The following is a 23310-nucleotide window of genomic DNA, read 5'->3' as shown; positions in this document are numbered from 1 at the left end:
TAGAAGCAAAAAATCACAGTATCCCCTTTCCAATCCTGTGAGCCATCAACTCTCACTTGACAGAATTTCCTTTCTGAACAGGGTTAGGAGAACTGGTTATAAAGGATCAGTGAACAATATGGCCGGCACATAACATTTAGACCAGGGGTCGGCAACCTTTCAGAAGTGGTGTGCCGAGTCTTCATTTATTCACTCTAATTTAAGGTTTCGCGTGCCAGTAATATATTTTAACCTTTTTAGAAGGTCTCTTTCTATAAGTCTATAATATATAACTAAACTATTGTTGTATGTAAAGTAAATAAGGTTTCAAAACGTTTAAGAAGCTTCATTTAAAATTAAATTAAAATGCAGAGCCCCCTGGACTGGTGGCCAGGACCCGGGTAGTGTGAGTGCCACTGAAAAATCAGCTCGCATGCCGCCTTCGGCACCCGTGCCATAGGTTGCCTACCCCTGATTTAGACTCATGTTACATTTTTATAAGAAACAAGCATGTAAATTACAACACAGTTTAAAACATGTAAAAGTTACACTGGTAAGTGTGGAGGCGAAAATATTTGGCTTGGAATTTTGCTTGATTCACTCCACTTATTACCACTCACAAAATACAATGACAAAGGTCCTTCTAAGTTTGAGAATCAAGCTAAAATCACGTAAGCACCTTGCTTGCCCTCTATTATGTCTAATCTGGACTGTAAGGTCTCTTAATAGACTTTTGTTAAAAGCTATGCACACTTACACTGCTCCATAAATAATCATTAATCACAGTCATTTCTATAGTGCTGACTATTACAGTATTTGATCACTCAGATTGTTGATGAAAAGAATAAATTAAAATAGCATAAACTAATAACAACTCTTAGTGCAATTTCTGTGACAATACTGTGAAAAGGGATTCCAGAAACACCAACGAGAAATCTATTACATTTGAAGATCTTGCTCCTTCCTCTAAGGCAGATTGGGTTGCTCCTGTGGTTACATGTAGCAAGATAGCTAGGGCTTTTGAAGCAGATGTGGTGTTAATCAGCATTCCTTTTCACATGCACAAGGGCAGTCTTATGAGATTTAATGTGGCCAGTGCATGAAATAAGAGAGAAGCGTATAATTGCAAAGTCTATTGTTTCACTTAAATTTGAGCCTAAAGGGACAACACTTCAACTCCCATTAAGGCTTTTGGAAGCTGTGCACTGGAAATCTGGTGCAGGAAACAACAAGCATATTTGAATCCCTTACCTCTGGAGATGGGTTTTCTATTGCTAATTTCAATGTTTCATACGCCTGGATTTTCTATTGCAAAACTAAGTATATCATAGTAATTTTTAAAAACCAAGCCTGTGAAGTGAACCCAAAGCCAAACATAGCCAGTGTAACTAAACAAGTGACATCTAGGTGAATATGAACATGCTGGTTTAAAGGATTTATGGCACAGGGTATTTTGGCTTCAATTACTTTTCAAAGTACTGAGAGCACACAAGAAACCATGTAATTATAAGATAACTCTTTTTACCGAGCCTCTAGTTAACCAGCATTCCCCAGGTTAACCAAAGGTCAGTCTTGTCCCTGGATAACAACATACACCAAACATTACTGTCTTTCTTATACTCATTCTTCTAAAGGTTTTGGATTTCAAAAACCCTTTATAAGGACAGGAAAGTACCGGTAACACATGGACATCAAAGCAAAACAGGTGAGGCAGCCCAGCAGGGAACAACCATGTAAGTGATCCTGTTCCAGTTCACAATCTCAGTCTCCCAGGTCTGGCTGGGCTTCAGGGGCTGTATGTCCAAACTCATGGGAGGTTTGGTCCTGCACCCATTCAACCCAATGACAGTTTTCGCATTGACTGGAACAGGAGAAGAATCAAGCCGGGGGAGGGAGACACACAGAAAAGAGTACACGGAAGACTGCATGGATGGTATTTCAGAAACTTTGCATTGTCTCATCTTCACTAAAATGTAGCCATGTTTGTCCGTGTGTCCCAGACAAGTTACAAATAACCTCTAATTTTCATCTTTTTTTCTGTCCACACAAACATGCTATAGCCATGTTACGGAAACCACGGCGTAAACCTAGCTGGTACCTAGGTTAAAATATGGTTTCTCTTTGTCTATCCAGACGGGCAAGAGGAAACCTTGTTATTTGGGATGACTATTGTCCACAGCCACCTTTAAACCCGGTTTCAGGATCTTTGAAATGCTGCCACATTGTGCTATCAGATTTTATTTTAAAATAATTCATTTTTAAAATGCACACTGCAATTAGTGATCTGCTCGATCTATTAGTTCAAACTACCTACAGAACAAAAAATTAGAGGGTTACAGGAAAAAAAAAAACCTGTGGCAGTTAAAAACAAATCAACTCAAAACCGTTTAGTAAAGCCCCACCGTATGAAGGCACTCCTTCACTCCTCATGCATTGCAGGGGACTTACAAAGATTATTTTTCACCGATTTAGCTTAATGACACTAATGCACCCCTCTCCACAGGAAGCTGACTCCATAGCGGTCTAAGCACTGGATTACATTTAAAGAAAAAAATATGTCTGGCTTCTGAATAGTGGAAGTTCTGAAAAGCCAGAAGCTGGACTTCTTGTCCCTTAAAGTGCACTGAGGATAACCCCAGGGCTGGATCAAAACCAAGACAATAACCATCACTGCTTCATTAAATCTCATAGGAGGGGAGAGAGTGCTGTCATCACAGAGGCACCCCTCTCCTGCAGAGGCAGAGTATGCAGTGGCCATAGCACTCAGAGTCCCTGCTGATGCAAAGGATGAGGGACTGGGATCAGGAATTGAGCCATCGCTTTGATGGACTCGAGTCTCAAACTGCTTTAACAAACCACTTTCTTTTCAGAAGTTGGCCTTGATTTGAAAGCTACGTGCTGACTTAGGAACCCCCAGGTGTCTGAAGGCTGAAAGCACTCGAGACATAGCTATGCTCAGTTTCCAGGAAAGGGGGTATGTGCACCCAACTGCATCATGAAATGTCAATACTACTGTCACGGCCAACAGGCAGCTTTAATAAAGAGCATGGGTTAAATGCAGAAGCTTACAGTTGGGGTAAATACTACAGCGTAATGTGCACTATCTTACACCAGAGAACCCGAGTAGAGCAGAACTGTGTCTACAGTAATGAGGTGCACTTGTTAACACGTGCCTTGGCTTGCAAAAGTTGGAACAGAAAACAACAAGGTAGCTAGGATGTATTTTGTTTGTGATCTATCCATGAAAATGTCTTAGTTTTTCTACTGAACATGTAAACAAGCATAAATGACAACAATTAGAGGCATCCATTGAACCAGAATGCAGGTCCTGGAGATTTGCTTTGCTTTCTTTGTGCTAATTGCCCTAATCCAAATAAGCATGATCGTAACATCAAGAGCCTGCACTACTCACCGAGAAAATATTCCAGAATTATAAGCAGAGGGGAAGGCTTAAACGTCTAAAGCATCAGGTTGGGAATATCTAGACTCTGTGGAACCATAAGTTCAAAACCCAGCAGGGTCAACTCCGCCGGTCAGCTGTGTGAGGTAGACACATACTGAGAAACATGCAGATTACAGCGTACGTGGGAGAGGGTTTTTCAAAGGCCAAGTCTGCGAAGTGGAGATTAAAGACCCCAGGGTACTTTTCGTCCTAGGAATTTGCCCCAGTTTCTTTGGCTAAATGACCCCTCTCCCATTATCGAGAAGGGGGTAGCAGGCAATTAGTGTACCCCAGAGGTGACTGCATTTCAATAGCACTACGTATATATATTGATACGTTTACGGAGGGGATGGTATGATGGGATAGCCTAATTTTGGCAATTAATTGATCTTTGACTATTAGCGGTAAATATGCCCAATGGCCTGTGATGGGATGTTAGATGGGTGGGATCTGAGTTACTACAGAGAATTCTTTCCTGGGTGTCGGGCTGGTGAGTCTTGCCCACATGCTCAGGGTTTAGCGGATCGCCATATCTGGGGTCGGGAAGGAATTTTCCTCCAGGGCAGATTGGCAGAGGCCCTGGGGGTTTTTCACCTTCCTCTGCAGTGTGGGGCACGGGTCACTTGCTGGAGGATTCTCTGCACCTTGAAGTCTTTAAACCACGATTTGAGGACTTCGATAGCTCAGACATAGGTCAGGGGTTTGAATCAGGAGTGGGTGGGTGAGATTCTGTGGCCTGCGTCGTGCAGGAGGTCAGACTAGATGATCATAACGGTCCCTTCTGACCTTAAAGTCTATGAGTCTATGATATTATTTATGATGTACTGGAATAAAAGGCAGCATTTAAATGTAGATCTTCTTCGTTAGTTCAACAATTTGGGACGGGTTCATCTTTCGTAAGGTTGCTGCAACCCTGCCACGTGGTGCCAGTATACTGCACTGCCTCAGCCTGTCATACTGGGGATATCAGCCCAGGACAAAGTTTAGTCCTTGCTCTCTGAGCAGTGCTAGTGGGATTTGGAGGAAGTCCTAGGCAGCACTCCATGGCTAAAAGGGCTGCTGCGGCCTTTGAAGCAGGTAAGGGATCCTGGCAGACTGGGTTTCTGTGAGAGGTCGCACTGGAGTATTCTTTCTAAAAAGATGCTGTGTCAATGCTACACTTATTGAACCGAGAGCGCCTTGTATGTCAGGAAACCTGTTTCTTCACTGTGCTCCTACACGCTCTATTTATTCACTTTCTATTGATAAATGGAGGAAAATGCGTACAATCTGGCAGTGAAAGGGTTAAATTTCTACTCTGAAACACTAAGGGTACGTCTACACTTACCTCCGGGTCCGACGGCAGGCAATCGGTGTTCTGGGATCGATTTATCACTTCTTGTCTAGACGCGATAAATCGATCCCGGATCAATCCCGGAAGTGCTCGCCGTCGACGCCGGTACTGCAGCTCAGCGAGAGGAGTACGCGGCATCGACGGGGGAGCCTGCCTGCAGCGGTAAGTTCGGACTAAGGTACTTCGAATTCAGCTACGTTATTAACGTAGCTGAATTTGTGTACCTTAGTCCGAAGTGGGGGGGGTAGTGTGGACCAGGCCTAAGATTTAGGTTGCTTTTCTTCACCCCTCCCAGAATACAGACCTTTTCTGGTTCAAATAACCCTCTAATATTTGAACTGCGAGCAGAACATACTGAATGCAAACAACACACAGTCATACTCACCGACATTGTAGAATGGACATCTACATCCCCCTACAGAGGACAACACAGGGAATTTAAATCAAATGCATAAGAGAGCAAAGTAACAGTGTAAATGGTAGTCAGGTGGGAGCAGTTCAGGAGTACCGTGATCATCTCCTACAACAAAGCTTACTCTTTAAACAAGACTCTCACTAAAGCTGTCACTTCAAGAACTTGACAGCATATTAAAGAACTGCACACATATTTAAATTGACACCCTTATCTCAGTATCTCACTATGATCTCAGTATTAAGCTACAATATAATGAAGTTTTTAGTGCTCATATTCTGTTTTCATGCCAGATATTTTCCACCAGGACAACGTAAGATGAGCATCTTCCTTGACCAAAGCAGTCATGGCTATGCTTACAATAAAACTCAGATTTGTCCTGTATTTACTTCCATGCACTGTTTTCCTTCTTTCAATATGTGATGGAGGAAATGTTTCATCTACTAAAGCAACATAGGAAACCATTTTCTTTACAAGAAAAATCGACCTCTCTTTTAAAGTTCTCTCTACAAAACATGTGAACTGCCAGGATGACTGCGTTTATTTGCAACTGCAAAGAGATGTCGATACAGCTAATGGGGCTCTGGACAAAGCATCCTACGCAAAGAATCCATAGAGTTTACACAGTTACAGCTGAAATCTGTGTTCACCATCTGGCAAAAATAAACGCACAGGAAAAGACTCCCTGTGCAAAGAGTTCATGCTGAATTGCTTGAGACTGGAGAGGTTACAGTTGTAGGATTGCTGAAAGATTACTTCCCTTTCCCAGGTCACTGTCACCTCTTGGCCTCAGCCGATTACCTTCCAAAGGAGGTTATCAAGATACAAGACTAACAGAGGATTAAAGGAAATTTAAAATAAAAACAAAACACACCCCTTTCCCCAACTCCCCTCCCCGCCCCCTAGCAAAAAAACATCCTTGCTTTGTTAACCTGACAGCTCACTGTAGGTGTTGACACAACCCTCCATCTTTGAAAGGCTTAAAGTCAACAAATCAGTGTGTTTGGAGTAGCCTTGTCAATGCGATTTACATTAGCTTGTCTAACAAGAAATAAAAACAACCATCAGCCATCTTGGACAAAAGGCTTTTTCATTCATTCTCTTTAAAGCGTTTTGCACAAAATATGAATCTATTTAAACTGTGGCCCTGTGCTGTCTAAAGAGCAGGGAAGCCACCTTTTTCTTTTAGCAAAGCATTTTATTTAAACTTTTACAGAAGGCGAGTACACTACCTTACCAACAGTGAGGCAGGCAGCATATGGTAAGTTACTTGCACTTGGTAATTCAGAAAGGAAAGGGCCTCAGGGCCAAATGTTCGCTGTGCTTTTATTTCCAATAACGTATTATTTGTTTTGAGCTGTTTAGTGCACTTAGCAGACCATTTTTAAATTGTGGCTCTAAACCACCATGAAAGTTCTGTGCTGCGGTGTTATGTGCCAGAGTCTCGATGGCTTAACCATGAACTCTTCACCCTGCAACATGTGCTAGAGACATGCTGGTGGGTCCTGGCTCCAATTTGCAGCCCTGCATTTGCCATCTTCCCAAACTAGCAGAAAGTTAGGAAGAAATGCAAATATGTCCTTCCCTTTGCAGCCCTGTCCGTCCTAGCCATCAATACACTAATCAATGCTATAAAAATCCATATCTAAAGCCAAAATGCTGTCAAAGGATGAGAGCAAAAAACCGAATCCAGGGAATTCAGAATTTAAGGAAATTGCCATTTTCCTTAGAAATACCTGCTGCTCTCACCCAATCATGAGAGATGATGACTCAGTAGAAACTACAATAGACACTTCCCTCCTATCATCCCCTATGAAGTCCAAGCTGACACTGTAGCGTTGAAACTGGAAAATACAACTCCCATTTGATTGTATGAGAACAAAGGAGACTTTCAACGTTTTTTTTAAATTCTACTATCTTGTAATACTTTGGGTCAATATTAAAATTTTACCTTACAACTATCGTGAAAGTTTAGGGTCTCTTGTGGATTCAAATCAGAATTGCATGACCAAAGCCCAGCTCTCAGACCAAAATTTACCCTGCGTACTGTTCAGAGTTACCACTTTAATTTTTTCAGCAAACTTGGGGCACCCAGGTTCTGCAAGTAAATCTGATCTGCTGGAGGCTTAGAGCCCTGACTCTGCAGGGACTTCTATACACAGGAACAGTCCTATTTAAGACAACGGAACTACTCACATGCATGAAGTTAAGCAAGTAAATAGGTCTTTGCAGGACCAGGGCTTTGTCTCAAAGTTATACTTCAGGTCTGGTCCTTTTTGTGTAGCCTTGGCAAAATTCTGCATGCCCAGGGTGAGTTTCTTTGATCAGCAAGCAAAACATTACAAACTTTTATTTAGGATCATCATGATGAAAGGCAGGCAAGTTGCTTTTGAGTGTGGGCTGGTAAATTTTCATGACAATTTTCAAGGCTACTTTAATGCTTACCATTTAACCTGTCGCTTGCTATTAGTCAATTCCAGAGACTTATGTTGATTTTTCTTCTAGTGAATTTGAAAAGTTAAAAAAATTGGTGGAGAATATTGGTGATATTTTTAATTGTGTGAATTCAATAACTGTGAAAGGTGCCTGATCAACAACTCTGGGAAACAAAGTAACCACAGAACAGGAGCAAGATGGCCAGGGAAAGGGGGCAAGATGTTCCCTCAACATGTCTCGGGGTTCTACTGATCGCCATATTTGGGGTCGGGAAGGAATTTTCCTCCAGGGTAGATTGGCAGAGGCCCTGGAGGTTTTTCGCCTTCCTCCGCAGCATAGGGCAGGGGTCGCAAGCTGGAAGATTCTCTGCAACTTGAAGTCTTTAGATCACGATCAAGAGACTTCAACAGCAGAGTTAAGGGAAAGTAGGGGGGTCAGCTTTTGTGGCCTGCATCATGCAGGAGGTCAGACTAGATGACCATATTGGTCCCTTCTGACCTTAAAGTCTATGAGTCTATGAGTCTCAACCCTGTTTTGCAGGGCCATTTCTAGCAGTAAGAGGATAGTTCACTCTCCATGGACCACTCAATCTTTTACCTTTTATTAAACAGCTAAAAGTGTTGCAGTCATGGTGGTAATTTGGGGGGAAGAGGGGAAATCGAGACTGCAAACTCTCTTCACACAATGCACCAACACTCATCCCATGTAGGGCCGGCTCCAGGCGCCAGCGCAGTAAGCAGGTGCTTCGGGCGGCCAACGGAAAGGGGTGGCACATCCGGCTCTTCGGCAGCAATTCGGCGGCGGGTCCCTCAGTCCCTCTCAGAGGGAAGGACCTACCGCCAAATTGCCACCGAAGAATGAAGCGGCGGTGGTAGAGCTGCCACCGAAGCGCCGCCGATCGCGGCTTTTTTGTTTGTTTTTTTACGCCGCTTGGGGCGGCAAAAATGCTGGAGCCGGCCCTGATCCCATGGTAGTAATACTCGGTCATTAATGACTTGGGCTGGATTCAAACCAACAAGCTAGAGGTGAAAGGCTCTATTATTCCTTTAGCAATACTCTCATATATACCTATAATTCATCTTTTTTATTTAGGTGTTTTCTCTTTCATCCATATTCTTCTACAAAGTACATACTGCTTTTGTATTGCTTCTACGTACTGCTTTTATATTGTTAGACTTGGGATTTCTTTCGTACATAAGGGTTGACGTTTTATTTGAAAACAATAAAAAATACACTTAGAAACAAAGCAAAATTATGGGATCAACCAGGAAACCCCAACAAGAATGGGAGAGAAAAGAGACCTAAGTGTATTTAAGGATTTAAAAAACAAACCAGGATGTATACAATGTCACAATTCTCCCTGACTTTAACATAGGCTACAAGTCACAGAGGAACCCTCGAACAACTTAGAATGAGGGCACATTCACACTGTTCTTGTAAAGAACATAGCTTTGAAATATTAAAAATTCCACACCCACCTCCCCCTACAAACTATTTAAGCTAGATCTGCAGCATTACAAATCACACTTTTAGATCTGATTAACTATCTCCCATACTTCCATAGGGCGGTTGTGAGGATTCGTTTTTGTATGATGCTTTGAGGATAAGGTGCTACATATGTGCTGGCTCAGTGTTGTTAACTTGTTACCTGGCATCCTTACTATTAGGAAAGGCAGAGTGACTTTTTAAGCAGTTGGGTAGTTTTACATATCTTAGCTTGATAGAGAGGTTGCTTCTACCCTCCTCAATCTTTTTTTGGAGTAAGCAGATGCCCTCCCTATTCCCAAAACAATTTTGATTAATTTGAAAAGGAAACAATGTTTTAAGGAAGATAAATCACTCCAGGTCCATCTCATAAATCACTGTGGGCATGTCTTTCCTTCTTCACAGCCCCACGTTAGCCATGCTTAATGCTTCGGTGAAAAGATATCCTGTCAATCAGGTCTACAGCAAGACAACACAGAAGCTGAGGATGAACAAAGAGGGAGTTTCTCTCCTTACTGGAGGAGGCGTGTGTGAAAGGGTTGAAGGGGAAGGGGTATGTTGCAATGATTTTGTGGGCACTTAAGTATTTAATTTCCCAAATAAATATTCATTTGGATTCCTACAAAAACAAACGGAAGAGATGGGTGAAAACGCTCCAATCTCTCTCCACCATAGCCCAATCTCTCCCCCAAAAGTTAGTTGCGATGCTTAACATTCCCCCATCTCACCTCATTCACAGTGGTGTCTTCAAATCTGATTAACTGGAACAAATCCTTCTCACCATGCCTCTGGCTGTTTCTCCATCCCTAGGAATCAGAACTAATTCCTTTCCAGCTGTCAAATCTTCTAGACACCACAACAAGGACCCTTATGGGATCCAAGATGCCGTAGGCGGAGGATTTCAAAAAGGTACCACTAAGGCTTTGGCTTTAATATTGGCTAAATGACACTGACGAGTGGTCTAAAACCTTTGTAGTAGATCAGTCAGAGAGATGAACAAGCAGGATGAAGCTAAGACAGAGAGAACTACAAATGCTTAAGAGTCGGCCTTTTTAGTCTATATCACAGCTGATGAAATTTAACAAACTATGCGCCCAAATATCAGGGGGTAGCCGTGTTAGTCTGTATCTACAAAAACAACAAGAAGTCTGGTGGCACTTTACCGTATTTTTTAAATCAACAGCTCTGTATGTTTCTCTCAGGCTTTAAGGAGCGGTTTTGGGAGCTCCCTGAGGGAGCCTGACTTGATAACACTTGAAATGCCTTATTTGAAAAATCAGTTCTGTTCATGACAACAGCACAATGCATCATTTCCACTACACTTTAGAGGTAAAGTTCTACAGTGGCATCAGAACCCCCAGGCACTCCCAGTTATCAAAGAAAGAGACCACTGTCACTTACAGGTAGGTGTGTGAACACAGCAAAGGTGCTGCGCAGGAAAGCAATGAGATCTACCAGGTAATCGCTGGCTTTGCTGCCCGGTTCAGCGGCCATCCAGTCATAATCTGCCAGCTGCAAAAACTGGTCTATCTTCTGGTTCAGATTAGTGTAAATCTCTTCCTCTGCAGCATGGCGGGCATCCTGGGAAACAAGAGAAGACTCCTTAAAATGGGATGGGAATGAAATTGGCCCACTTAGTGTACAGAGCATGCAGTACTGTGCACCGGTTCAACTCACTCTACATTAGTAAGGTAACAAGATGTGGTGTCACATTCATGGTTTGTTCTTCATTGGCTTCCCTTTTTTGTCCTACTTGCTGTGTAGATCTTCCTTTTTTCTACCTGTCTAGCTGATAATGTTTTTGCATTCTCCCATTAGTGGCTCTGTTCCCTTTTCTAACTGGGTAACAATGCTATTTACTTGCAAGTCAAAGCAGGAATGTGGGCTTGATTTCAGCCTCTTAAGTGCACAGAAAAATAGTAATTTCTGAATACACCACATAGTCCTTCCAGTTATTACCTGCATCTAGCAAGAGGTTTCTATCCACAAGGAAATATTATTCTGGGACAGCCATGTAGAGAAATGCATTAGCAGAACCTATGCTCAGTAGTTATACCTAGGTTATTTATATTGAATGTTGGTCTGGATGAGACCTGGTTAAAAGTTCAGCTCTGGAACAGGCTTCCAAGGGAGGTTATGGAATCCCCATCATTGGAGGTTTTTAAGAACAGGTTGGAAAAACACCTGTCAGGGACGGTTGAAGTTTATTTGGTCCTGCCTCAGCGGAGGGGGCTGGACTCAATGACTTCCCAGGGTCTCTTTCAGCCTGACATTTCTATGATTTCTATTATGGTTACAGTCGTCTTATAGCCTAAAAATTACAATTGTGTAAACTGATGGCCAAGAGAGCCGTCAAGCAAACAACTGCTCTCAAGAATAAATGCAGAAAGCTGGGATCTAAGAGAATGTTGGCTTGAAATTCGGTGGACATGGTCAAATTAACTCAGCTGCATCCATGGCTGACATACTGTAGGAAAGCCAAACCCAGCAGTGTCCTCCAGACCGCTGCTGCTTTCCAGTATGAATGAAAAAACGGCAATGTTGTTTTTCCAGCATCCTGCATGTTGTCTTCCCTGTACTACTACCCGATTAATATTAGTTCACCATTTCACAGAGAAAGCCCGGGCCTGGGTAGCTTTGCTCTTTGGGAAAAAGTCACTTATCTGTAATTTGTGTTCTCAAAAGTTAACCCATCCATGTATTTTTGGTGAGGTAGTATACGTCCTACCATTTGCTTGTATGAGGGACTGTTCGCTAGGGGCTGATAAAATGCCTTAATAGTGGCAAACACTTGTTGATGATTTAGTTTGGCAGCTTTAGAATGCTACGGCAAAAAGGAATTTGTGTAGGTCACATGCACTGGGTACACAAAGTGAGGAAAAACTCCAGCCTACCTTTTGGAACGTTATATAGGTGACTAATCTGGAAGTGACTCATTTGTTATTGTTTTCCTTGCTGCTTTGTTACTGTACGGTTGATGATAAATACTAAATTGCTGACGACGGGCTTTTTTGCTTTTAAAGAAAGCAGTATTCAAATAATTTGAAAACCAACACATATTGAAAGGATTGCACAGATTTTATAAAATGATTAAAAAGATTAGTGTGGACGTTTCCAAATACATTTCACAGTACAAGATTATTTGTGGAGCATGCACAACTCACAAATGGTGTATCTACAGTCAGACATAATCCACAAAACACCCCAGGTTACTATGATTTTCTCACCTTGAAGGTGGTAGTGCCATAGAGTTTGGTAGTATGGACAGTCTCCGGGAGTACATTGGTGATATTGGTTATGAATTCTTCTAGGAACTTGCAGGATTTCTCCAAATGGGTCGTATTTATAATAATCTGCACAAGCTGGGAAGGCAAGGAGATGTGTCAGGTGTGGCTTGTGTTTTTAAAGTAAGGGGTATGTCGGATTAATGGATGCCATAACCAGGGTGACCTGTAGTCATGCTGACACTGCACAAACATACTGTACCCCGCTAAAGGCTAAAAAAATATTGTCCTGTTTTAACATATGAAATTTAAATAAAAGCTCACACTTGAGAAAGTAATTTAGCATGACTTTTGCTAATACCACGAAAGACTATAATGAATTTTATAAACTCATTGTTCATTTTAGTACCGTTCAAATACTATTAAAATACAAAGGGTTACAGAAGATAACATATTTCTGGTCTGACATGGGATCTGTTAATAAACCCTAAATACCCTGTATTCTTGAGCGATAGCTCACAAAAATCACACAGTGGCATTTAGAAATGAAGCCACAGATGGTTTGGTGATAACTATGAACTGATAAAATGCCTTGGCAAAAGACCAGCTGAAGTTTATGCAGCTCAAGCATTGCAAGTTTAGGGCAAAATGACCTTGCTTTTGCCTCTGATTCATTCACAGATAATTATTTAACTTCGCAAATAACTTATTCAGTTCCTTATTCACATTCACTTCTCAGGCAGGAGCCCGGTCTTCTTGCAAATTGCCTCACATATTTCAGATGCGATATAAGCAATAATGGAAAGGTTCCAAGAACTTGCCATTTAACCCTGATGTCACATTAAAATATCTTCTGGGACATTTGTGCTATTTTGCTGGAATATTAGAATTCCAAAGTGACATATTAGAGACAAAAGGAAGTGGACTTAGGATACCAGGAGAGAGTGTGCGCGCTTTACTAAATTTAGAACATTGACCTATAAGTATTCAAGATCATTTCCTTTCAAGCGCCAATGATTCAGAAATAGGCAAAGTCATACCTGACAGGGTGCTACTCCCTCTCTCCCTTTGCTCACACAATACTTCTTAATTAGGTTATAATAATTGATTTTTACAATTCAAATCACACAAACCTTCACACCAAGTTTCAGTAATACCAACTAGGCTGAACAGATGTGCAAAAATGAGCAATTTCAATTCCTCTTGTTTATTACCCAGGCTTCAAGCATTGGTGTATAGGCAAGTAAATAACTTCTCATCACGTCCCTTGATGACTTAACTAATTTTAGTCTCATTAACTTGATTTTATTCCAAGTGAGTTCCAGTTTGTTCCCCCTTTTTATCTTCCCATTTTGTTGTTACTTTAACACCCTCTTGATTAGTCTAGCCAGCCTGCGCCCTAGAAGATCGATTCCCCTTTTACGGAGATGGAAGAGGGCATCCAAACTGTATAACTCATTCTCCTGATAGAAAAGTGGACCAATGTTCCACAAAATCAGACCCCTCTAATTTTATACCTCTTACCTAGCCAGCAGTTCACATCCAGAATCTTCTGCCTTGTGTCTTCCTTTGTCTACGGGACAGGAAGGATCTCAGAGAAGAGCTCTTGGACAGTCTTCTCCTTCCGCATCCTTCTGAGTTCTTGGAAGTCATCTACTATCTGTGAGGTATCCTGCCATGTAGTGTCATTAGTGCCAATATTCACCATCGCCAGTGGGTCCTTGCCCATCGTCTTCAGAAGCTTACCCAATTTTAGTCACATCTCACATCTTGGCTCCTGGAAGACCGCACACCATCCCATTGTCCATCTGGGGCTTGCAGAAAACATTCTATTCTTTCATAGTACAGAATCCCAAACAAGGATTGTCTGTCCTCACTGGATGGTTGGAGATCTCTTTGTGGGCAAGTTTGATTGTCTTGTGGGTTGGGCTGAGCAGCCATCCTCATGTACATCCAGTCTGCTTTCCATTCCATTCAGCCAGCTGGATCTTCAGAGATATTTTCTGCAGATTCCACATGGAGGACCTTCTAATGATTGGATTCTTCTAGCTATGCAGAGTTCCTCATAGTCCTCTTCCCTCTGGTAATCACAATCTGCCCATCCTCATCTGCTTCCAGACATGCAGAATGTTCCCTGTCTCTCTTGCCTCGAGTGCTTATGAAGTGGCAAGCTTACGCTCTAGTTTCCACACACACTGGTTCCTTGATAGTCAATTCCTTTCTTCCTTGAATCTGTAGTGGTGAGGCTTTTCAAATCTGGTTGTCCAAATTAAACAAATGATAGCTCTTTTCTCCCCCTCTTGTAATCCCTTGTCTCCCTGCTATGCATTTGCTTAATCCCGCTCTTTACTGCTAATGGCTGCCCCATGGCCCTTTGTCTCTTGGTGGGAGATCAAAGCACACCTGGTTTTAATTGGTGATGCACAATCAACAAGGGGGGGGGTTCATTGTCTCCAATGCAGTCTGGTTAGTATTTATACGGTATATCAAAGTGATGAGACATCTCAATTTACCAGGCTCCGTCCCACAGGCCTCCACCACGTTCCTACAAAAACCACTTCTATAAACTGACCTGCTACTTACCTTACATTAACTGTGGTCCTTTGAGATATTTTGTCTGTGTGGATCCCTCTTATGGTGCACATGCACTTCAGGCGTGCAAGACCGGAATCTTTTCACTAGCACTGTCCACTGGGGCTGTGATTGTGTCCTGCATGTCCTCGTGCCCCCTCACCCAAGGGCATGTAAGTAGAGTGGCCCTGACCATCTCTCAGATTCATTGCGAATTCAAAATCCCAGAGAGCTGGATGATGAAGGCGATGGGATGGAGAGTGGCTGTGGAATCCACCTGGGTGAAACACCTTGGAGACCTACAGTTACCATTATGTAAATGACCTTTCTTTTTTGAGTCTTTTTTGTCCATGTGGATCCTACTTACGACAACTAGTTAGCTGTTCCTAGATTAACAGGACACAGGTCTGAGGAGGCTTACCGCAGCTAACTAAATAAGGACTGCAGAACTGCTCTCTTGAATTTAGCATCTGATCTAGTTGCTAAATCCAGGGCATAATGCTTGGTAAAGGTGTGGACTAAGTTGTATGTGAGCCCTGCAGAACTCTGATACGGAACATTTATTAGGCACATAGAGGAGATTGTATGGCCTCTAGCTGAGTGGGTCCTGATGCTGCCTGAGGAGAGGGGCATATCTGTCAGTTGGTAACGAATTATGATGCACCGAGTGATCCACTTGGATAATATCTGGGAAGAGGTGGCCTGACCTTTCACAGCCTTCTCCAATGCCACAAATAAATGGGATAATTTCCTGAATGGCTTGGTCCTGTCTAACTGATAAAGGAGGGCTCTGGAAACATCTGAAGTATGGAGCTTGATTTTTCGCAGGTGTGAATGTGGTTTGGGGAAAGAAAACAGCGAAGCTGGTGGTTTGCTTTAAATGAAAATCAGACACCACTTTGGTAAGAAAGTTCTGATGATGACTCCGCATATTATCTCTATGGAAAAGAGTAGAAGGGGTATCTGCTACTGATGCTTCCTCTGCAGCATGGGGCACAGTTCATTTGAAGGTTTAAACTAGGGTAAATGGTGAAATCTCTGTAAATTGAAGTCTTTAAACCATGATCTGAGGGCTTCAGTAACTCAGCCAGAGGTTATGGGACTATTACAGGAGTGGGTGGTGAGGCTTTGTGGGCTGCGATGTGCAGGAGGTCAGACTAGATGATCATGATGGTCCCTTCTGGCCTGAAAGTCTATAAGATGTTTAAATCTCGCTACCTCTTCTGGCTGAGGGGACAGCCATCATGAAAGTGGTTTTGAGAATGAAATGCTGTAGAGAGTACTTGGATAAGAGTTCACTGGGGAGTTCCATGAGGCCCATAAGAACTACATTAAAGTCCCAGGCAGAAGTGGACTCTCAAACCAGAGGAATTGTATCTACGTGGACCCTGACAGAATTAATGGTGAGGCCTGATAGCTTAAAAAGATGTAGTCCAAAATCCTGGGAATAGGATTTAAAAGGATGAGACCATGTCATGAAGCCCAGATGGAAAAACCTTTCCACTTTGAACTGTAGATTGATCTTGTCTCAAGAGGGCTTCCTGCTCTACATTAGAATTTTCTTGGACCTCTACAGAGCAATCGCTGTCTGTAGTGCTCAGTCAGCAAACCTCCAACCCATTGGATGTAAAGATGTTGGGTTTGGATGGATAATTTGTCCTTGATTCTGAGCGTGTACATCTAGGACATCGGTGAGAGATCTCAATAGCTATGTGGACAGATGCAGTAGGTCTGTGAACCAATACTATCTGGACCAATAAGGGGCTCTGAGTACTACTGTGGCCAGATCCTACCTGATTTTCCTTATGATCCTGGGTATCAAGGAAATGGGAGCAAAGGCACAGAGAAGGTTGTGACTAAGGGGTTCGTTCGGAAGGCATCCTGGAAGAAGCTTGCGCTGGGGCCTGCTCTGGAACAGAATAGTGGACATTTGTTCTTGGTGGGGGCGAACAGATAAGTTCTGGGAGAGCCCCATCTGTGGAATATAGGTTTGAGCATGGAGTCTTTCAGTGACTGAGTCCTCATGAATGGTTGAGATGAATGGCTGAGTACTGCCTGCTGTGGTAACACGCCAAATTGTTGTTTGTTCCCAGTAGGTGAAGAGCCATGGAAGTTTTCCCATGAAGATGGCTTGATTGGTTGACAGAGGGAATTGAAAGGGCACCCCCCTTGCCTGTTAATATAAAACATTGTGGTGGGGTTGTCTGTCAGGATCTGCACCACTATGGTTCCTTTCCGAAGCAGTAGAAACGCTCCACAGGCTAGTTCAAATCACCCAGAATTCCAGACGGGGACCCTGAGCCATTCATCTCAACCATATGTGGGGGGAGGGGGACTCTTTCCAGAACTATCTGCTTTGAATCTAGGTGTTTTAGCTGGATCCCCCAATCTGCTATAGAGACATCTGTAATCAGGGTCACTGTGGGAGGAATGCAGAATATTTCTTTGCAGACAATCTTGGGGCCTTGTCCAACAGTCCAGAAAAGCTAGTAGAGTAGTCCGTACCACGAGATAAGTATGCTTATGACGTTTGCTTGATTGGAAAACAGACCTCAGGCAGCTCCTGAGAAGGCAGAGGCAAAGTCTGGCAAAAGTGCAGGATGCCATGTGACCTAATAGTTTGATGTTTGCACTGTAGGTCTCTGTGTAAGCTCGAAAGCGTCTCTCTTTCACCAACACAAGTTGGCCCAATAAAAGATATTACCTCATTCACCTTGTCTCTCAGAGATTCTTGCTGCTGTGGTAGGGTTTCCCCCGAGGTTGGATATTAGGGATGTGATGAACTGAAACCTGTCTAGACGGAGATATGCCTCCAGCTTGGAATCAAGAAGAGCCCCTATACATTCTATGGACAGAAGTGAGGGATGACCCAAATAGCCCGAGAGAACCTGCTTTAATATGGAAATATAACCCCTTCTGACTGCACACCTCTAGTTGTCACCTACCACCTCCCACTGGAACCCATATGGGGTATCATTAAACAATTACAACCCACTCTCGATAGGGACCACATCCTGAAAGAAATCTTTCCTGGATCTCTTCTGGCCTTCAAACAACCCACCAACTTCTCCAAGTTCACCATCAGAAGCAAGCTCCCCACAGACCAGGATACGCCAACTCAAAGCAGCACCAGACACTGCCAGAACAGATGCAAAACCAGCAGACATATCACCACTGCTTCAATGATCAACACTCCCCCACAACTCACCTTTAAAGATCCATGGATTCTACACATTCCTATCACAACACACGGTGTACCTCAACCAGTGCACAAAACGCCCTATCACCTGTGGTTGAACACTTTTCACAAAGCAAACACTATATCTGACCTCATCAGTCCTCATCCTTCAAGGAAACCTGTCTGGAAGATGATGCAGTGGTGGGTATTAATAGGAGAGGAGGGGGCTGTCTTATGGAAGGAACTAGAGATTTACTCTTAGAAGCTGCACTTCAGCTAAGTGCCTAAGTTACTTTTGAAAATGGGACTTGGCTCCTAAGTGACCTGGGAGGTTTTGGAAATTTTACTCAATCTGTGTGTCCCTCAGACACATTTTGAGAAACAGCATAAAGGCTCTGAGATCCCCAGATGAAAAATACAATGCACTATCATTTTATAAACACCGGCCAATATTTGTCCTACATAAGAATGAGCGTCAGGGTGAAGAACAGAGAAATAGTTTTGAGACAGAGCTAATGTCTTTTCCTCCTTTATCCAGACTAGAATGGGGCGGGGGGAGTTACCCATTTAGACCAAAGTAGAAAAAAGGGGAAATTTGCTACCCAAACTGTATGTTGATAAGTGGTATGGAGCAGGAGGGTGACGCCAGCCTTAATATGAAAAAAGTGCCAAAGCAAAACACCGTAGGCAGGCAGCTCCTGCCAAATTAGACCTTTATTTTAAATTGGAGTCATTAAGTCTGAACTGTCGTGACCTGTAGGCATTTCCTGTGGAATCCCACTTCAGCTTCCAGAGATGCAGTGCCAAGGCAGCTGAACAAACCCTCCACCACAGCACTCTCTCAACCCCATTATTTTCTTCTCCTGGCATCACCTTTCCTATGCCTCAGAGTGGAACACACACCATATGTCAAGCTCGTCTCTAAGCGGGGGGTAAGCAGCCTGGAGGGACTCCCGTGGTAAGTTAACCAGTCAGCTATTAAGCGCTGTTCACAAAGTCACGTGAATCAAATTGCTATTGTTTAAAAATATACTCGCAACAGAGGATGATTTTTTCCGCTGCATAGGGTAGGGCATAGCTCTACATTCCTCATTCCCAAGGACACCCTGGGGGGTAGGAGAGGAGGAAAATGCCCCCAAAGATCAGAGACGCTCCCCTGTGCTGGAGGGCAGCAAGGCAAGGGTGAATCCCAGTTGTAAAACTGAGCGCACATACAGGGATAAACCAGTTCTGATGTGATGAAATTCCCCTAGATGCATCCCCATCTTGGATGTATAATTGTTCCCAAAACACAAGAAAGGTTTTCACAGCAAAGTCAGCCGTGGATTTCTTAGAGTAAATGAGTGTTAGTCAGGTCTCATGTCACAATTCACATACAGTTACATCAGTTAAATACAGCTCTATTTTATTTAATAGTCCTTGGAGGCCGTACTAGGATTCATTAGCCTAGGCACAGTCCAAAGACTTGTACGTGTCTCAATTAGTTTATCATCTACTCACATTAAACTGATTTAATATTGGAGTTGACGCACATTTATAGAAAAGTCAAACACTAATCACGTGTACACGAGCATAAAATCGCTGGCTCGCAAACATTTTGTAACTGCCATAAACCTCAGCTTTCCTCTAGTTTGGGAAGTTATTTCTAAATATCTGGAAAGAAACGCGCTCTAGGGGGAAAGAGACCGCCTTTTATACTCCATGTTTGTCTGACATTTAGAGCAATGCTGCCCAATTCACTCACTGGCATTCTGACTTGCGGCTGTAATACAAATAATAGTCATTTGTTTTACCTTATTTACATTTTTCATTCCCGTAACAAGGAATGTAATAGCCAGCATATAAATGTGTTCTAGACTTAGAAATATTCAAGGAATACAGGCCATAAAATGATAGACAATGACAACTGAGAAAGCAGCAGAGAAATTCCTCTCTGACCATAAAGCACTTACTAATTATTACAGCAATGCTAAGCAGCTCCCCATTGTTCTTAGAGAACCTAACGTTACGATAATGGTCCCATTGCTGTGTTTTAAAGACGTGTCCTAGAAAGCTGAAATGGAACCACAAACATTAGATGATGGGACGCAGTCTCCTGCCATGACGGGTTTTTCTCGGGGAACTGAACTCCTTACCTCTGTCAACCCTGTGTTTCTCCTCTTAATAACAGTCTGCAAACAATTGCTCAGCATTCGAGTCAGCAGCAAGTTGGTTGATTTTCGAATCATGTCGTCAACCTCCGTGGAGCTGAAAAACAAAGTTCAAAAATTAATTTGCACAATGCTCTGAAGCAGGGGGAAAATCCAAGGCCCCCAGCGCCACAGCATCCGAGCACCTCACAATCTTTACCCTCACAACACCCCCTGTGAGGTAGAGAAGTGCTGTTATCACCACTGTACAGGTGAGGCAGACACAGATTAAGAGACTTGTCTAGTGTCACATCGGGAGTCTGTGGAAGAGCAGGGAATTTAATTCAAGTCTCCTGAATCCCAGGCTAGCACCCTCTTGCCTGGACCGAGTACCCTCGCACTTCAGCACCTAATTGGTAAGGGTGCTGATTACCTCCAGTGGGTATTTAGCACTCCTTGGAACCCATGCCCACCCCTTCAATAGTGCCGTGTGTGTGTGTGTGTGTATATATTTATACTATAGGTATTATGTTTTGTGAAGCTTCTTAATATCTGGATAAGTATTAATATAAATAAAAACAGATTTTTTCCCCAATGCTTTCTACTGTCCTTGTTTTTCATGCAATCATGTCATACAAGTGACAACATGCCAGCACTGTGCATTTCCACAGGTGGTTAGGAGAATCTCCCTAGAACTGGTTCTCCTCCTGTTGGGGTCAATGCTTCCTTTCCACGCCCAAATAAAGCAAGGTAGAGTAAACCTCCTGAGAAAGCTGCAGGTGAAAGGGAGACCGTGGCTAAGCAGAAATGCTTCCCCCTGCCCAAGACTGCGATCTGAGGAGAAGCTGTGGAGAGTTAACATTGCTGGAGGCAATATTACCTATCCTTTGTGTACTCTGCAGAGCCAGGGAGCACAGCAGGTGACAGGAATTGACAGAACAGCTGCTGATTGTGCCATGGTGGGAAAAGGAGGAGTCCAGGAGAGTGGGGAAGCTAGAGTCCCTCCACCCAGCTACCCACCCTCAACAGAGCTGGGATTCCCAACAATCCCCACCCTCCACTATGAGGGACAATGGGGATTGTCCCTCATAGACAGAGGGGCAATGAGGGAACATGTGCTGCCTCTATTGCTCCAACAGAGCTGCCGAAATCTTTCCATTTCTTTAACCCGCTCATTAAAGAGACATCCAGCCTCCACACTGCAGCAGCCTTTCAATATCTGCTCTTTTATTTGCAGTGCATGCAGTTCTCCATTATTCCCAATATCCGCATTTTACCTAAACTTGCACCCAAGCGATCGATGACAGGTCTGTGCTGAACAGAAGTACATTTGTTTCTAAAACAACGGACTTTGTATGGGTCAAGAAACAGAGTGATAGGGCCCGATTTTCAAAGCTGGCCATGAACAAACCGCATACACAGAATTGGGTGTGCCTAAACTTACCTGTACTAATATCTGATATGCTTGTGCAAGTCAGGTCTTTTCACACACACAGACCTGATTTGCAAGCATAAGAGGGTATATATGTAACACACTGGAAAAGTGCGTGGTGCACCCACCTGCAGTGGCTGGCCTGCTAGAAGAGAACAGCCTATTACTGCTAACTGGCTGTTCTCTATCCTTTAGTTCAAGTGATAGAGATCTTTGGTGCTGTAGGTCCCCTGTTCAAACCTTGCTGATTATCTATGATGGGATTGGAGGGGTCATTATACACACACACAATGCTTACCTTGAAAAATCTGGCCCATATATTTTTCCTGAACCAGACCCACTTATAATTAATACAACCCCATTATAACTCATAACATTGATGAAGCCCATTCACTTTAATGGTGTCAGAATGCTTTGGGATTTATTTTTAAGTGGGTGTTTGCAGTATACTAGAGGGATATGAAGGCTATTAAAGAATATCCCCACTTTGCAGGTCACTTTAACTGCTGCTGGGAAGCCCCCCCTCCCCCCCGAAGAAGTCCTGTTCTCCCTCCCCCCACACTCCAGTTAGGTGTAATCTTTTCTTTTTGAAGTAGGTTTTGGAAAGTGACTGAAATGTTGGCTCCTTTGATCTATCATCGGCATCACATTAGGCCTGAAACAACATGGCCTTTATCTCCGAGAGCAGGATGACAGGCAGCTGCTGGTGAAGAAAATCTCAAACTGGAAGGTTCAGAAACATTAATAACTTTAGGGCTCCTGGTAAACCAACCCTGTGACCTTTGGCTCCTTACCCTGTTTAACCTGACAAATGGAGAGATTACAAAGCAGAAAATGACATGGTAAACAAAAGAAAGCCTTCAAGTTTTCTCCGTCCACTTGTACGCTAGGTAGCCTTGCTCTGTACTCTGCTATCCAGCATGTCAGCTCACTGAAGCCTGTGCTGGCAGCAGAAGCTAATGGGCCCAACAGGCCTCTTCCCATCCCAGAACTCTCAATCCAAGTGATGTAATTTTTGTGCACAGCTGCTCTTATTTCAGTGAGATAAAGGAGACTCTGTTCTTATTGATCTTCCCCAAGGAGGAAAGAAAGCTAGCATAAGTACCTCTGCTCACAGTAGCCACTCTCCAATACCTGTACCCACCAACAGACTGCCTTGTCATTGCAGGTGGATCTCCTCTGCACCGGTAACCATTGCGTCTCTTCTGGTTAATGCCGATTAGGATCTGCTCTTTTGGGCACTGATCCTGCCAGGTGCTTAGCACCTTTATCTGCTACGGACTTCTACGGGAGCACAGAACAGTCAGTACCTTCCAGGGTTTGACTCGAGGACAGTTCCATTTTAAACACTCCTAGCTGAAGCCTCACCACGTGTCCCTGCCTGGTGCACTCCCTCTGATTCCTCAACTCCTTCTAGCCTGATTTGATTTTTATTATGTTGTACTTGGGTTTGGTAGAGACGGGACAGAACCAAAACCCTAAGGACATTTGGATCCGGACACCAACTTCTTGCTTCAGGTCCAGCTCTATCTCTGGTTCTTCGTAGTGTGGTTGGATCCACTGTCACGAACGTACATTTTATTTATAAAGTGCTCCCCATCTCCTCCCATCCAAAGCTACTTGTGGTTCTGTACACCACACAATATAAAGATTAAATATAGCAATCGTAATATGAGCCACCCCAGGGAA

At 43.3% G+C, this 23310-nt stretch overlaps 1 protein-coding gene across 1 annotated transcript in view; it reads right to left on the bottom strand.

Moving 5' to 3' along the window:
• Positions 1-23310, bottom strand: part of EXOC6B (exocyst complex component 6B) — a 326512-nt gene that overhangs the window by 47416 nt on the left and 255786 nt on the right. The window contains exons 16-18 of the mRNA XM_026659543.1: positions 20196-20307; positions 12315-12449; positions 10489-10668 (exon numbers count right to left, since the gene is read on the bottom strand). Coding sequence (XP_026515328.1) covers positions 10489-10668; positions 12315-12449; positions 20196-20307 — 427 coding nt within the window. The remainder of the gene's footprint in view (positions 1-10488; positions 10669-12314; positions 12450-20195; positions 20308-23310) is intronic.

This window comes from Terrapene carolina, unplaced genomic scaffold, assembly GCF_002925995.2.
Source record: "Terrapene carolina triunguis isolate 2854851 unplaced genomic scaffold, T_m_triunguis-2.0 Scaffold633, whole genome shotgun sequence".
NCBI lineage: Eukaryota > Metazoa > Chordata > Testudines > Emydidae > Terrapene > Terrapene triunguis.
This window is presented reverse-complemented; position numbering and strand designations above follow the sequence as displayed.